Raw genomic sequence first — 15,138 nt, forward strand, 5'->3', positions numbered from 1 at the left:
ATGAGCAGTCCGTCTAGGCGAGGTCTGGCTCCCTGTGACCTGGTGTTTCTGGAAGGCCGCTGGATGATAGCTCTCAGATGTGGTCTGGGATCTGGCAGCCTGATGACTAAAAGCAACCCTAAGGCGCTTAGTCCAGCAGCCCTGGGAACCACAAGGGAGTCACACACATCTTTGGGAACAAGAACTGACTCCTAGTGGCAGGCTGCCTGGAGTGACCTACCCCACCTCTGGCCGCCAGTTGCAGGCTCCTATAATTAGGTCATTCGTAGGCGAAGGAAGGTGTACCTGCTGGGATGTGTCGCCCGCGCACCTGACACCCGCAGCACACACCTCTCCCTGCAGGATGGTGGAGCCGAAGTAGGCCTTCGATCCTGGCCTCATCCCAAGCCTAGTTTCCTCTCCTGTGGCCTTCAGCGTGTGCACTTTTCTCCGAGTCCTGTGCCCACTGGAAATAATCTTGTCCTACATTCTAGAGGAACAAGCCAGGGCTGTGTTCTGGTGCTGGTAAGAGCAGCTACCGTGTGGTCTGTAAAGGAAGCTGATGTTCTTTAATGATCGGCCTTTGACCTGGTTATGAATCTCTTCGGGGGCTTGCGAAACGTGTTCACATTGCACTGTCTCCATTTTCAGAGAGGTATTTGGCTCCACAGAGCGCCATTTACCAGATCCCATGCTTAGGGGATAGAGGGGTTACACAGACAAAAAGGGGCTGCTACCCTGGTGGAGCTTGAGTTTTCCTGGCTGGAAATGAATGGAAGTTAAACACTGCCCCCCTCCAGCGTCTGAGAAGTAGAGAAACCAAAGGATAGTTATCCATGAAGGTCAAGGCAAGAGCTGACCTAGCTCTACTGTGGAGAAGAGTCAAGCCTGTCACACACCGGAGAAGACACAGCTCAGAGGATCAGAAGACACCCTGACTCACAAGCTAAAGACCTTAGTGACCCCATCCACAAATGGCACGGATGAAAATCCTCCTTTATCAAGGACAACCTGCTTGGCCAGGGGAACTGGCTTGACCTATTCTGCTTTCCCGAGTGGGTACCTCCCACTAGTGTTCCCTGAGAAAGTATCTGAGCTCTACTATTCTAGACGCCTCCTTACATACTTGTTCTGCCAGGCCTTTCAGCTCAAATCCTGACTCTGGTTTGCAGTGAACAATCCTGAATGACAAACAGGAATGAGAGTTAAGACTGTGTGAGATGAATAAAGGAAGGACTGTTCAGGGCCCATAGTTAAAAAGCCACGTTCACGGTGCTGCCTTGTCTTCTCCGAGGCCCCGAACTCAGCAAGAACTGGTCCTGTCTTGAAGGGCAGGAAGAAGGCAGGCACACACAAGAGGGGAGGAGCTTCTTCAAGATGATGGTCAGGACTGAGAACTTCATCCTACCAAGGTCACAGTCAGAGTCTTGTAGCTACTAAGATACCAAAGAGGACCAATATTCATCCCTTCATAGTTTTTCACCTGCAAAGACAAGGAAGATGCTAGTTTGGCAGATTGAAAAGTACTAACCGCCCACTCTATATGCCACGGTTATGTAAGGACGGCCCTTCTACAGTACCAGCTCCAGCCAGGCCGCCTTGCTGCCGCGTTAATGTGTCATTGTTCTCCTGATGCAGGTTACTTGGCTCACCAGCTCACAAAATGGAGGGAAGATATAATTATATGTGCTTAAACATCCTGCCAAATAATTAGATGCTGCAACTGAACTTCTTAAGGAATGACTTCTAGGAAGCGCTCATTAGCATTCAGGCAGTGGAGTAAGGCATACCGGGATCATAAACAATACAGAACTATGCTAATCAGAGTGTCTTTTCCAGATTGGAGACCAAGAATGCTTTCATACTCTGTAGAACTTCAATATAATCAAAGGATCTGAAAGTTGGGTCTTAACTAATTTGACATAACTGACTCAATTTGACAGCTGATGAATACTTGGAACAAAAATTTTACAATGGCTGCAAGTGATAGCTCATGTTGGTAATGGCAGCACTAAGGAAGGTGAGGCAGGAGGCTTGTGTCCATCTCAAGAGCAGCCTGGGCCACACAATGAGTCTAAGGCAAGGGAGTTAGAGTTTAAAACCCTGTCTTGAAAGCCAAAAGATAACTTAAAAAGAAAAAGAATTATCCTTTTAACTTCTGTCAAATCCTTAAGACAATTTTGAGGACCATTGCTTAGATGACAAATAAGTAAGTAAATAAGTAAATAAGATGACAAATAAGTACAGTAAATCTGTGTTGTCCAGGATGTTTAAACATAGCTATAAATTAAAAACCATCTGTCGACAGGGTAGGGGGAGGATGCTCCAGAGGAACAAATAGCTTTATAATAGGAACTCTTAGCCAAGATATTGAATTGACATTAAACATAGAGAAGGAGTGAGCTGTACTTTGCCAGCATTCTAACTAAAATTAGTTTCGTTGTTGTTGATCCTTCTGGTTCTCTGACTTAAGCCAACTGTCACAGGAAGAAGAGGATTGTAAAGACCAGCTCTGGGGTCGGTGGGCCTGGGTTTGAATCTCCGTTTTGCAGATGCCAAGCCAGAGAGGGCATCCTTCCCTCCCCCTTTCTTTTCCTTCCTTTATTCCTTCTCTTTTTCTTTCTTTCACAGGATCTCACTGTGTAGACCAAGCTGGCCCAGAACTCAGAGAGCTGTGCCTGCCTCTGCTGGGATTGGAGGCATAACCACTGCACCCAGTGTCATATAAGTAAATAAATATGTTGTATATAAAAATATAATATGTATGTAATAATATATAAAACAGATCAGAATATATTATAGTTAAACATTAAATAGTATATGAAAATAATATATTTTTAAAACATATTGTTAATAATATATAAATATATGATTATATGTATTTTGGTGTTTCAAGACAGGGTTTCTCTGTGTAGCCTTGGCTGTTCCAGAATTAGCTCTGAGCCGGGCGGTAGTGGCACATGCCTGTAATCCCAGCACTCTGGGAGGTAGAGGCAGGTGGATTTCTGAGTTTGAGGCCAGCCTGGTCTACAGAGTGAGTTCCAGGACAGCCAGGGCTATACAAAGAAACTTTGTCTCAAAAAAACCAAATCAAAAACAAACAAACAAACAAACAAACAAACAGATTTAGCTCTGAAGACCAGGCGTGCTGGAACTCCCAGAGATCCACCTGCCTCTGCCTCCAGAGTGCTGGGATCAAAGCTGTGTACCACTACCACCCAGTTCCTGTAGATTTTCTATGTCTGAGTTTTCTTATCTATAAAGTAGGGTAAATAATAATAGAGAAGTAAGTTTATTCTGAGGGGTAAATGAGATTATAGATGTACAGTCTTGAGCAGCACAGAATGCACAGCCAATCAATTTTATGAATCATTTTTATTGGAAGTCCAATTTTAAATATGCCCATTGCCCATTAAAGTCCCTCAGGTATAATCAAATCGTGGAAGGAAATGAAGATGGAAGAGGAAATTCAAGCAAGGAAAGAGAGGTAGAAATAGAACAAAAGAGACTCCCTCTCTTCCCCTGTCATCAGGAGACCTGTTGTGCAGTGACAGTTACTTAGGAATAAATCTAAGAATTAATACATTTTGTCAGGCTCATGTTCCTGTTAGCACTGAATCCTGTATCTAAAAAGAGCAGCACACCCAAAAAGGATAATATGTTCTTTGCACCTACGTCTCCTATGCCTCAGAAACCCCAGCCAACACCGTAGCTTGGTCTGCTCAGGAGAAAAGAGCTGCAGCGCTCTGATCAACTGGGCCTGCCTCCCCAGCCACCAGCTTTCTGTACTCCACAAATCCAAGGCTACCAGTGATGTCTAGCTCTTCCTTTTTTGTACTTTTCAGGGGCAGGGGTGGGGGAAGCTCATGTGCCTTTTCACTAGGCTTAGAACTTCATGGATATGGCCAAAGTTTTGTGGCCAGGAACTTTGTCACAGATACACTATTGACTGACCTTCCTCCCAGCTCCTGTCATCTGACTAAAGAGAGGAAGGATCACGTCCCTGCCTGATGCCCATGACGTCGAGGCTGTTCTCAGTTACAGAGGGAAACAGCACAGGAAAGGAAAGGCAAAGTTCACCATCCAGAAGGCAGGACAAGTCTCAGAGCACTGCCACCAGCCCTGCAGTTCCCGGGAGTACTGGCCTAAGTCTATTTATTACACAGGTGACTATTTATAGTGCAGAAAAATACATTATAAAACAATACATATATCTGGGTGTGGTGGAACACACCTGTTTGCCAAGCACTCAGGAGGCTAAGGCAGTGGGATGGAGAGCTTGAGGCCAACCTGGGCTGCACAGTGAGAGCCTTTCTCAACGTAAACAAACAATACGTTTGTACACTGCTTTATGAAGCATCTCTTATAAATACTTGCTTCCAAGAGACATCAGTACACTACAGAAGAGGGAGTAATAGTTGAGTGACCTTTTATTTATTTATTTATTTGTTTATTTATTTCATGTGTGTTTTTTTGAGACAGGGTTTCTCTGTATAGCTCTGGCTGTCCTGGAACTCACTCTGTAGACCAGGTTGGCCTCGAACTCAGAAATCTGCCTGCCTCTGCCTCCCAGAGTACTGGGATTACAGGCGTGCACTACCACTGCCCAGTGACCTTTATTAAGTCTGTACTAATTTGACTCTTCTGTAACAAATATATATTGCCTCCATGATTGTGAAAATAAAACATTTAGGATATCTGTGTAAACAGAGTATCTCTTAGGAGAGTCATAGGGTCAAAGAACTCATAGCTCGGGGCCAGAGGGATGGCTCAGGGAGTTAAAGCACTTGCCACCAAGCCTGATAACCCAAATTTGATCCTGGTGTCCAATGACAAAAGGAGAGAACTGATTTCCTGAAGGCTGTCCTCTGAGCATGTGTGACAAAGCATGTACAGATACACACATGTAGACAAAAAGTAAGACGTAAAGAAGAAACAAAATCGCACAGCCAGAAGACCAGCTAAGGACTGCACTGCGCCTGAAGATGTCAACACATCCAGCCCCCTATGTCCTCATGGAAAGGAGGCTCAGCTCTCTCGTGGCCTTCTCATTTGCATCTTCACTAGGCATCCCAGGGGAGAAGCCACCTTGTTGGTGAGTGGCTCAGCCGCTCATAGATCCATATCGCTCTCTTGTCTCCCTTCTCAGCAATGTTTATTTTCTACGTTGACAGGTGAACTAGCCAGCAAGATGGCCCTTTGATTACTTATGAACACTTTTTGTTATTTTAAATTCAATTGTGTGTGAGAGGGTGAGTGAGAGGACAATTTGCAGAAGTTGGTTCTCTCTTTCCACCATGTGGGTTCCTGGGGTGGACCTGAGGTCGTCAGGCTCAGTGCCCAAGGACCTTGACCCACTGAGTCATCTCTCTGCTCTTTCTGTGTTCATTGTTACATTCTGATTCTGGAGGATGGCAATGGAGTTTAGTCCCAAATCAAAAGAAAGACAAGGTAATGTGACCAGAAAAAAGTGATGGCTGAGTTGATGTCTACAAGTGGATGACCAGTTCTTAGAGGAAGATGCTAATTACTTGCCTCTTCTTTCAGGGAATAGACAAAAGGCTATGAGACTTTGTCAATAACTAACTGACTAATAAGAGACAGAATTTGTTTGTTTTTGTTTTTTTTTTTTTAAAAACACTTTCTGTTCAAGATTTATTTTATGTATATGAGTTCACCATTGCTCTCTTCAGACACACCAGAAGAGGGCATCAGACCCCATTATAGATGGTTATGAGCCACCATGTGGTTGCTGGGAATTGAACTCGGGACCTCTGGAAGGGCAGTCAGTGCTCTTAACCACTGAGCCATCTCTCTAGCCCCAGCATTTGTTTTTTGATACCTGCCTCTACCTCCTGAGTGTGGGGAATTAGTGATGTATACCACCATATCCAGCAAAAACCAGTATTTGTCAACTACAGATGTTAGTCTTTAAGCTAAGACTCCTAAGTCACCATGCTTTACAAAGGAGACCATCCATACTGAGTACAAGAGAAGAGAGGGAGAAATGAGTTCTTAGAATAAATCGCCAAAAACAAAAGAAAACAAATTAAACTGTGTTTGCTCAACACTGTTGTCTTCCAAGATAGGGAAGTTCCTCTGACCTGGTCTGCCTTGCCTTTCACAGCCGGGCAGTGGTGGCACAAGTCTTTAATCCCAGCACTTGGGAGGCAGAGGCAGGTGGATTTCTGAGTTTGAGGTCAGCCTGGTCTACAGAGTGAGTTCCAGGATAGCCAGGGCTACACAGAGAAACCCTGTCTCAAAAAACCAAACAAACAAACAAACAAACAAATAAAAGTAAAAAGTAAAAAAAAAAAAAAAAGAAAGAAAGAAAGAAAAAGAAAACACCACATCGTGTACAGCACTCCCTTCCTCAGGGAACCAGCTCTCCTACAAGGAAGAAAAAAAAGGTGGGATTATCTCCTGTCTGCTCCCATCAAGTTGAATGACTTTACATTCATTCTTTCCTGCCAGTTTTTCTATCTAACAATGTGAAGGCTATATACATGTAAATTCTCAGTCCTGAATCCATGGATAATGTAGAGATAGTCTCTCAACCCCCAGAAGATGTTTGGTAATTTTCTTTTCTTTTTTTTTCTTTCTTCTTTTTCTCCGTGGGGTCTCTTGTAGGCCATACTGGCCTTGAACTCTCTTCATGTCCAAGGAAAGCCTTGAACTCCTGATCTTCCCGTCTCTGCCTCCCAGTGCTGGATTACAGGCACACAACACTACACCTGGTTAAATATTTTTGTTAGTTAATAGTCATTTTTATTGAGAAATTTTAGATTTATATGCAGCTGAAAGAAATAATATGGAGAGATCACCATTGCCCAGCACCAACATCTAGCAGTATTGTGATAAGATCTACAACTCTGCTACTGACGGTGACTCAGCCAGCCTGTGTGACTCACATTCCCATAGTTTTAGGTACACATTTGTGTGTTAGTCTGGATATAGTGTTCTACCAGCTGGCATTTTCTTTTGCAACTACTCTTCTTTTTTTTTTTTTTTTTTTTTTTTCCTTTTGGTAGAAAGGCCCTCGATCTTCACAATTAGGATTTTCTCAAGTTCCTGATTTCTAAGAAGTGATTTGGTTTTTAACTTTGGGGATTCTAGACCAGATCCCAAAACCTCTATAAGCCTCTGTTTCAATAATCAACCCAAACCATTTTGAGACATTGTCCTTTTGTAGATGAGCCATGTACTGTTTGTATTTTGATGGTAATTCCAATCTCCTGGGAGGGGCTGTAGACAAGGAGTGAGTCATATACTCAGGTGACTTCTTATGAACCAATCCCCTAATGAATAAAGGAGCCAACCACTGGGTGAGTAGGCGTGACTTCCGGGTTGGACAGAGGAAGAGCGGACGCAGGACAGAGTTAGGTCTATTTGGACGGGTATAGCATGAGGACAAGACGTAATTATCGAGTGTCTCCCAGTTTCAATGGTGGATCCCTCGGGATTTGCCACCGGAGGATTTAGATTTAATAAGGCTTACAAGTTAGCATTTTAGATGTTGCACCCAGTGACTGAATTACTGTTTGTTTATGAACTAACAACAAGCTGTTGAGTGTGTGTTTTCCTTCACTCAGCAGCTTGTCTGGGTTCGAGGGAGAAAGGTACGGTGGCAAAGTGTGGGTTTGCCTGACGGGTACCACAAAGGCTATGGGGGATTTGAAGCATGGGGTTGGCATGGTAGTGACCCGCCAGTGAGCTGGGTGGAGATGTTTCAGGAGCTCTGGGCCAGAGAGTCTCTACAAGATAAAATAGGCTGGCCACTGCCCACCAGTGCATGGCTGGCCAGGCTGCCAGGGCAAAGAGTTGATGACTCAAGCGCAGGAACGGGTCAGTTCTTTTTTCATTATTTCCAACAACAGATGGCAAACCAACTTGTTGGGCAAGAATCCACCCACTTGAAATGTAAGATGATTAGCCTGAGAGTTAAAGAGTTTTATTTTCTTAAGTGAGTAGCTGGGTAGCACCGGGACAAGTCACTTTCCCTGTAACAATGTCCCACTATCCTGCTCAGACTAGCTTCAGACTTGCTCTGTAGCCCAGGCTGGACTCAAACTTAGGATTGCTCTTTCTCAGCCTTCTGAATCCTGGGGCTACAGGTGTGGACCACCATGACAGGCACAAGGAGTACAGGTGGGCAAAAGGCAATGGGAAGATAAGGGAAAAGGAAGGAAAATGCAAAGACACAATACATAGCTTGTCATCTATGGCTTGGATTCAAAGTGTCCCTTACAGGCTCCTGTTTTAAGTGCTTCTTTACTGGCTGTGGGTACTGTTTTGACAGGTGGTAGAACCTTTAGGAGGTGGGTCCAGCTGGCAGGGTTAACTCACGAGAGACAGACCCTTGAAGATTCCAACCCAGACCCTGGTTCCAGCCTTTCTCTATGACCTGGTCCACCATTGTAGTGGCTAAGTGAGAAATGTCCCCCATAGGCTACTGGATCTGAACACTCCGTCTCCACTTGGTGTCACTGGGGTAGGACAACCCAGCCTCAGGACCTCGTGAAGCGTGGCCATGGAGCAGCAGGACTCGGCACGCCTGCTCACTGTACTGCAGCACTGTGCTGAGTTCCTGCTCTGTCCTCTGGGGCTGGGAATGGCTCTCTGCCACTGTGTGTTGGAAATACTTTTGTATTCTACAAGGTCTCAGTAGTAAGAGGCTGCCTTGAGTCGAAGAAGAAGAAAGTTTGGATTTCTGAGCAGTAGTGGGTGGGACTGTTACACCATGTGGAATATTTAGGTTGAACCAAATGTACTTTGTATTAGATGCCCATAACCTTTTGTGAGCCCAAGCAGAATATCATGATTTAAGTCTAATATGTGCCCACAGGCTCTTGAGATTTTGTTTCCCAAAGTACTGGGATTATACCTACCACTAAGCCTGGCTAATCCTAGTTCTTGGTGCTATTCTGGAAGACTTTAGGGCCCTTAGCAGGTGGGTTAAGTTAGTATAGCTCACAAGGGGCAGGGGCTTAGTAACAGCCCAGGCCTGGTTTTAGCTACTCCTGCTCTGCCACATGCCTTCCCCACCATAAGAGATGTAACTCTGAAGCTATGAGCCCAAATAAATATTTTCTCCTTTGGATTGTTTCTATCAGGTATTTTATCATAGTGTAAGACATGTAATGACCACACATGTAATGTCCCTTGAGCTTAGGTTCCAGCAAGGAGGCAGACAGTACAGCAGGTAAAACAAATAATTTATTAATCATGCTCTCAAGAGTGAGGACGTTGCTTGGTGACATTTGGAAAGTCTTTCTGTAGAAGCTTGTGTGTGAGCTCCATGTTGAAGGATAATCCGGACTTCTTTAGCTGAGAAGAAAAGAATGGTTAAAAATGCATTCTCTCCGAAATCATACCTAGTCTGTCCTCAGTGCTTGGAGAGAACACAGGAAACCACGTCTACATTTGTTTACAATGTTAAGGTATCAAATTTCTCAACCCTTGTGTGCAAGTACTGAGGCCAAGACATTCCCAGCCCCAAGTCCATTTTCCACTATCTTGTCCAAAGTGGACACCAGATCCTGCCTGCTTAGCTTGAGAAAGGCATTTTATCTCTGGTGCCTCGATCACATCAGAGCTTATATTTAAAGCATGAGAGATGAAAAGAGACCGCAGCTACACCCTTGGCTCTGCCTCATGGCTGCACTGCCCTCCTCCTCTCGTCTGAAGACTTTGGAATCTGGTCGTTCAACAGTTGGTGGGAGTCAGAGCTGACCAAACTGAATAAAACATCTTAGCCCTCTAACCCTAACCCTTTGCCTCATGGGCTCATCAGAACCCCTCCAGAGGTGTCCTGACCCCAAGTCTGTCCTTCCTGTGTCTGCTGCCTTGTGTGTACTCTGAGACACCCCAGGGATTTATTTCTCTGTGGGCTTCAGATTCCCCATATGGCTGCTTAGCTTTCAGCTCTGTTCTCACAGAGACCACTCTGTGATGTAGACATTTTTGGATCTGGGAGACTGAATCCTAGCAGACCTATACTTCGAAAGCCCCTGTAAGCCATGTTCAAAGCACTTTTAAAAATGATATCTGTGTTCTGAAGGTTAGTCATAGATTTCAACATTTCCTCTGTAGCACCATCCTCACAGAGTTAGTTTACTTTTTAAATAAATGGCCTGGCTGGGTATAGTGGTGAATCCTTTTATCCCAGCACTTGGGAGGCAGAGGAAGGTAGATCTCTCTGATTTTGAGGACAGCCTGCCCATATTGTGAGTTCCAGGCCAACCAAAGTTACACAGTGAGTCCTTGTCCCAAATAAACAAACTAATAAATAAGCAAATGGCCTAGACTAGAGAGATGGCTCTGGTTAAAAGCATATACTACTTTTGCCAGCACCTGTATCAAACACACAATTGATTGCAACTATAGCTCTAGGAGATTTGGACTCTGAGGGCACCTGTGTGTGTGTACACAGACACACACAGAAACACATATGTATTTTTAAAAAAAGCTCTATGTGAAGCTCTTAGCATGTAGCTGGTACTCCATCTACATAAGCTGTTATTAACATTATTTTGAGACAGTCTCAAAAAAACCCATACACATACACCAAACACACACACAGAGTAGTGTTTTTCTAGTTTTTATTTGTCTGTTTGGGTTTTTTTTCTTTGTTTTAAGGCAGGGTTTCTCTATACAGACCAGGCTTATTAACTTGCAATGGTCCCATCTCAGCCTGTCAGTACTGGAATGACAGGTTTTTGCCACTGTGTCCGCCTTCCTAGGGTGTATGTGTGTGTGCATGTAACATTTGTCTACATACTTGGGAAGGCTGAGTTCGTACTGTATAACTTCTTTTATCAATGGATCATTTATTCCTTTCACAGACCATGAACTTCCTCGTGTACTTAGTTACAATGTGATAATCATACTTTCAGCTACTACCCAGTTTTCTGTTTGTTTGTTCGTTTGTTTGTTTGTTTGAGACAGGGTTTCTCTGTATAGCCCTGGCTGTCCTGGAACTCACTCTGTAGACCAGGCCGGCCTCGAACTCAGAAATCCACCTGCCTCTGCCTCCCAAGTGCTGGCTTCAAAGGCATGAGTCACCGCCGCCTGGCCCTATTAATATTCTTAAAGACTGAATTTTTAATCATTTAGGACTTTTTCTGTGTTTATTACTAGCTAACTAAAGTCCATCCACATCACTGCACACTGCTCCCAGTTATTCATGTTGATGGATCCACAGTCATCCAAAGCATACATGTGCCATGGTTCCTCCTCCTCTCATGCCCATGAGTGAACAAACACCAGACCCACAAAGCACATCTTTGATGTCACCAACAGCTCTTACACTTTCACTAGCTATAGACTCAAGACTCTCTAGATACTCTTCTCTAATGTTCATGTCCCTCTGGCCTGACAGTCTTGGTGTCCGGCCACTCTCCACACAGAGAGAGCTGTTGGCTGCTCCTCCAGTAAGAGAATATACACCTTCTCACACTCTTCCTAATGAAAGGATCATGGAAACCATTTTGACCATCTCACAGACAAAGGTAACCCCCTGGCTCTGTGGCCAGGTGCTGATTCCTCTCAAAGCTGAGAACAGGTTTTTGGGTCTGAAAATTGTTCCCAGTCTGATAATGTCAGTGATTTCTGGAGCCCATTTCCCAATGGCTCAGCTGCCTGAAAGAAGTGATGCTGTCAGGAGGAGGCTTCGAGGGGAGCAGGTCGGGAACCATGCCCAGCTTACCACAGTGGGAGATTGTCTCCTGGTCCCAGCCCCTGCCAGTGTCAGATCACTCCTAATGAAACAGGCATTCTCTCTCTCTCTCCTCACTCTCCTAGAAAAGTCAGCATAATGCTATCCTTTGTTCTTGAATTGACAAATTTAAACCTCTGCTTTGCTCTGCAGTAAAAGAACTTTCTATTTTGGGTTCGGTGACATAGCCAAAACCAAGCAAGAGCAGCCGGCTGCAGCATGAGTTAATAGCTTTCTTTAGGGGAGAGAGGATCCACACGCAAAAGGAGAATCTTCCAAAGTGTGTCTTCTGCATAGCAACACGCAGCCCATTTGTCTATCTTTCTGCTGACAGATGTATTTCAGGACAGAAAACTAAACACTATTTAACATTAAAAGCAAGCTGGGGGAGTAACCGTGTACTGACAGCCACGCCCACTTCCCTGACTCTTCATCCTCCACCTCCCCAGTCCTAGGATTTACAGCATGAGCCACCTTGCTCAGTTTAGATTTCTTAATCAAATGCAAACATTTGCTGATGGCCCTTTTGTCCCTAGCACTCAACAGGCACTGCCAACAAAGACATTTCTGTCTTAGAGATTTCTAACCATCAACAATTATGTAATTTGAGGAGTATCTTGAGCACTAGCCAAGAATAGGTTTTCCTCTGCTCTTCTGCTGCTGTATGACAAAGCCTCCATACTGGAGTAGGGGTCTCAAGAAGCCTCAGGCTCACAGAAAGGGCATATTCAGATCTATGAAGTAGGTGCCAGGTAGCACAAACCCAGGTCTGCAAGAGATGAGCAGCACATTCATTTCTCTTATGGGAAGTTCCAAGTACAGATGTATATAGTGTACAGATGACAGTGAGATCCACGCGAGTAGCCACTGTCTGGTTTCAGCAATTATTGACATAGATCAATCTCATTCCATTCATACCCAGCCCTCCCACATCTCTATTTTAAAACAAATTAGAGTTCTTTTATCTTTGTGTGCTTTATATATACCTATAAGAAATACAGATTTCAACAGTTACTGCATTAAGGCTGAAAAAAGAGTAATGCAATAATGTCCTCTACGGTCAGAGGCCAAACTGACCTGGTGTTCCTTGGACTTCACTGACTTCTTGCAATAATTTGGTCTGACTTGGAACAAAACAATGGCATCTGAGCGGGTGTAGTGGTGTAGGCCTGGGATTACAGCACTTGGGAGGCAGAGGCAAGAGGATTAGGGGTTCAAGGCCATCCTTTGCTATATACAACAAGTTCCAGACCAGATTTGTCTCAAGCAAAGAAATATAAAACCAAACAAAAACAAAAAGCAGGAGGGCATAGCTTGTGGACACTTGCTGCCAAGCAGAGGAACTCAGCATAGAAGGACAGGCCTCTGACCTCCACACCCCAATACTAACTAACTAACTAACTAACTAAATGTAGACACATAATAATATCACTTCCATTCACTGATGTATCTCACTGACAAAGCCAAGCAATGAGCAGGAAGTTGCATGGATTTCTAGTTTTTGTTCATAGTTTTAGTAACTTTCAGTTTATATTTAAAAAAGTTTTTTTGTAGCAGCATCTGCCACCCTTGCCTTTACGCATCTGTATTTGTTGTTTTTTTTTTGCCTTTACGCATCTGTATTTGTTGTTTTTTTTTTCCTTTTTGAGACTGTCTTACTCTGCGGCCCAAGGTGGCCTCAAATTCATGAATTTGCCTCAGCCTGAGTACTGGGATCAGTGGCAGGAGGCACAATGCTTGCTGCTTTCTCTTCCTTATTGTGCACTTTCTGGTAGTATCTGTGGTATCGACAGCAATAGGTCTTTTACTTTGATGGCTATGTAGCAGACTGCTCCAACTTACTGGTATAAAATAACTACCAGTTTATCATGTACGCTGGACTCTATGGGCAAGAATTCAAACAAGGCACTGTAGGGATGGCTTCTCCTTGGTTCATGTTTATTTGGGGCCGCCTTGGGAAGAGTCAAGTCTGCAATGATGTCACATCTGAGATCTATCAGCTCTTGAGGCTTAATGACCCCCAAACAAGGGCTGCAGCCAGCACTCTGACACGGCCACTCTCTATGGCTTAGTTTTCTAACAGCTGGGTGGTTTGGAAAGAGTCAGACTTTGTTTTATTTCATGTGCTCTGGGATCAAATATTTTCAGCTAACAAGCTGGAAGCTGGATTGTTCTTTCTGACCAAATCTCAAAGCTCCCAGAGTCAATGTCCCTGTGCTCGAGTGGGTGACAGTCACGAGCCCTCTCGAGTGGGATGGGTCTGACTCTACCTTCAGAGAAGCACGATCTGCAGTGTGGGGTTGACCCAGTGGGAGGTCAGGATGGCCAGTTGAGGTTGCTTTTCTTGCACCAACCAGGAAAGATGTTGCAAACAGCGGGAACCTGCTGGAGGAGAGCACAGAGAGTTAGGGTCATCTCCCAGTTGTGCACACTACACCCTGGACAACTGGGGGGGACTGACTTAGCTAAACCTTGTTATGAACTGTGTCCACATCTCCAGAAGGAAAGAGCACTGTGGTGGTTTGAATAAGGATGGCCCCCATAGATTCGAGTGTTTGAATGGTTGGCCATAGAGAGTGACACAGTTAGGAGGTGTGGTCTTCTTGAAAGAAGTATGTCACTGTGGAGGTGAGCTTTGAGGTCTACTGTGCTAAAGCTATTCCCAGTGTGGCAAGTCTCTCCTTGCTGCCTGTGGATCAAGATGTAGGACTCTCAGCTCCTTCTCCAGCACCGTGGCTGCCTGTGGCTGCATGCTTCCTGCCCTGATGATAATGGACTGAACCTCTGAAACTTGAAACAAGCCCTAACTAAATGCTGCCATTTATGAGTTACCATGGTCATGGAGTCTCTTCGCAGCAATAAAAATCTAACTAAGACAAGGGCTTTCCTCATTTCATGTCAGACCCCAACCAACAGCAGTTTCCTAATGACTGCAGCCATTAGATGCACACATCTTCCTGACATTCGGCAACTATTGAACAGGCTGCTTTAGAGCACATTAGGTCGTATATACCTTTAGCTAGACCCATAAAGTTTTTTTTTGTTTTGTTTTGGTTTTTTTGTTTTGTTTTTCGAGACAGGATTTCTCCATATAGTCCTGGCTGTCCTGGAACTCACTCTGTAGACCAGGCTGGCCTTGAACTCAGAAATCTGCCTGCCTCTGCCTCCCGAGTCCTGGAATTAAAGGCGTGCGCCACCACCGCCCAGTTGAAATACCATTTTAAATGGTATGTGTGTGATTGTGCATGCATGCAGGTGTCTAAGACCAGAAGAGAGTATCATGTCCGTGAGAACTAAAGTTACACGAGGTTTTAAGACAGTGGCTCTCAACCTTCCTAATACTAAGACCTTTAATACTGTTCCTTGTGTTGTGCTGACCCCCATCAATAAAATTATTTTGTTGCTACTTCATAACTGTAATTTTGGTATTGTTATGAATTGTA

The 15,138-nt window shown here is 44.4% G+C and overlaps 1 protein-coding gene across 1 annotated transcript in view; it reads right to left on the minus strand.

Moving 5' to 3' along the window:
- Window positions 1-9,213: 9,213 nt before the first annotated feature.
- Cdkl3 (cyclin dependent kinase like 3) overlaps window positions 9,214-15,138 on the minus strand; it is a 79,278-nt gene continuing 73,353 nt past the window's right edge. The window contains exons 13-14 of the mRNA XM_052196825.1: window positions 13,966-14,080; window positions 9,214-9,306 (exon numbers count right to left, since the gene is read on the minus strand). Coding sequence (XP_052052785.1) covers window positions 14,012-14,080 — 69 coding nt within the window. The 3' untranslated portion in view covers window positions 9,214-9,306; window positions 13,966-14,011. The remainder of the gene's footprint in view (window positions 9,307-13,965; window positions 14,081-15,138) is intronic.

Source organism: Apodemus sylvaticus, chromosome 10, assembly GCF_947179515.1.
Source record: "Apodemus sylvaticus chromosome 10, mApoSyl1.1, whole genome shotgun sequence".
NCBI lineage: Eukaryota > Metazoa > Chordata > Mammalia > Rodentia > Muridae > Apodemus > Apodemus sylvaticus.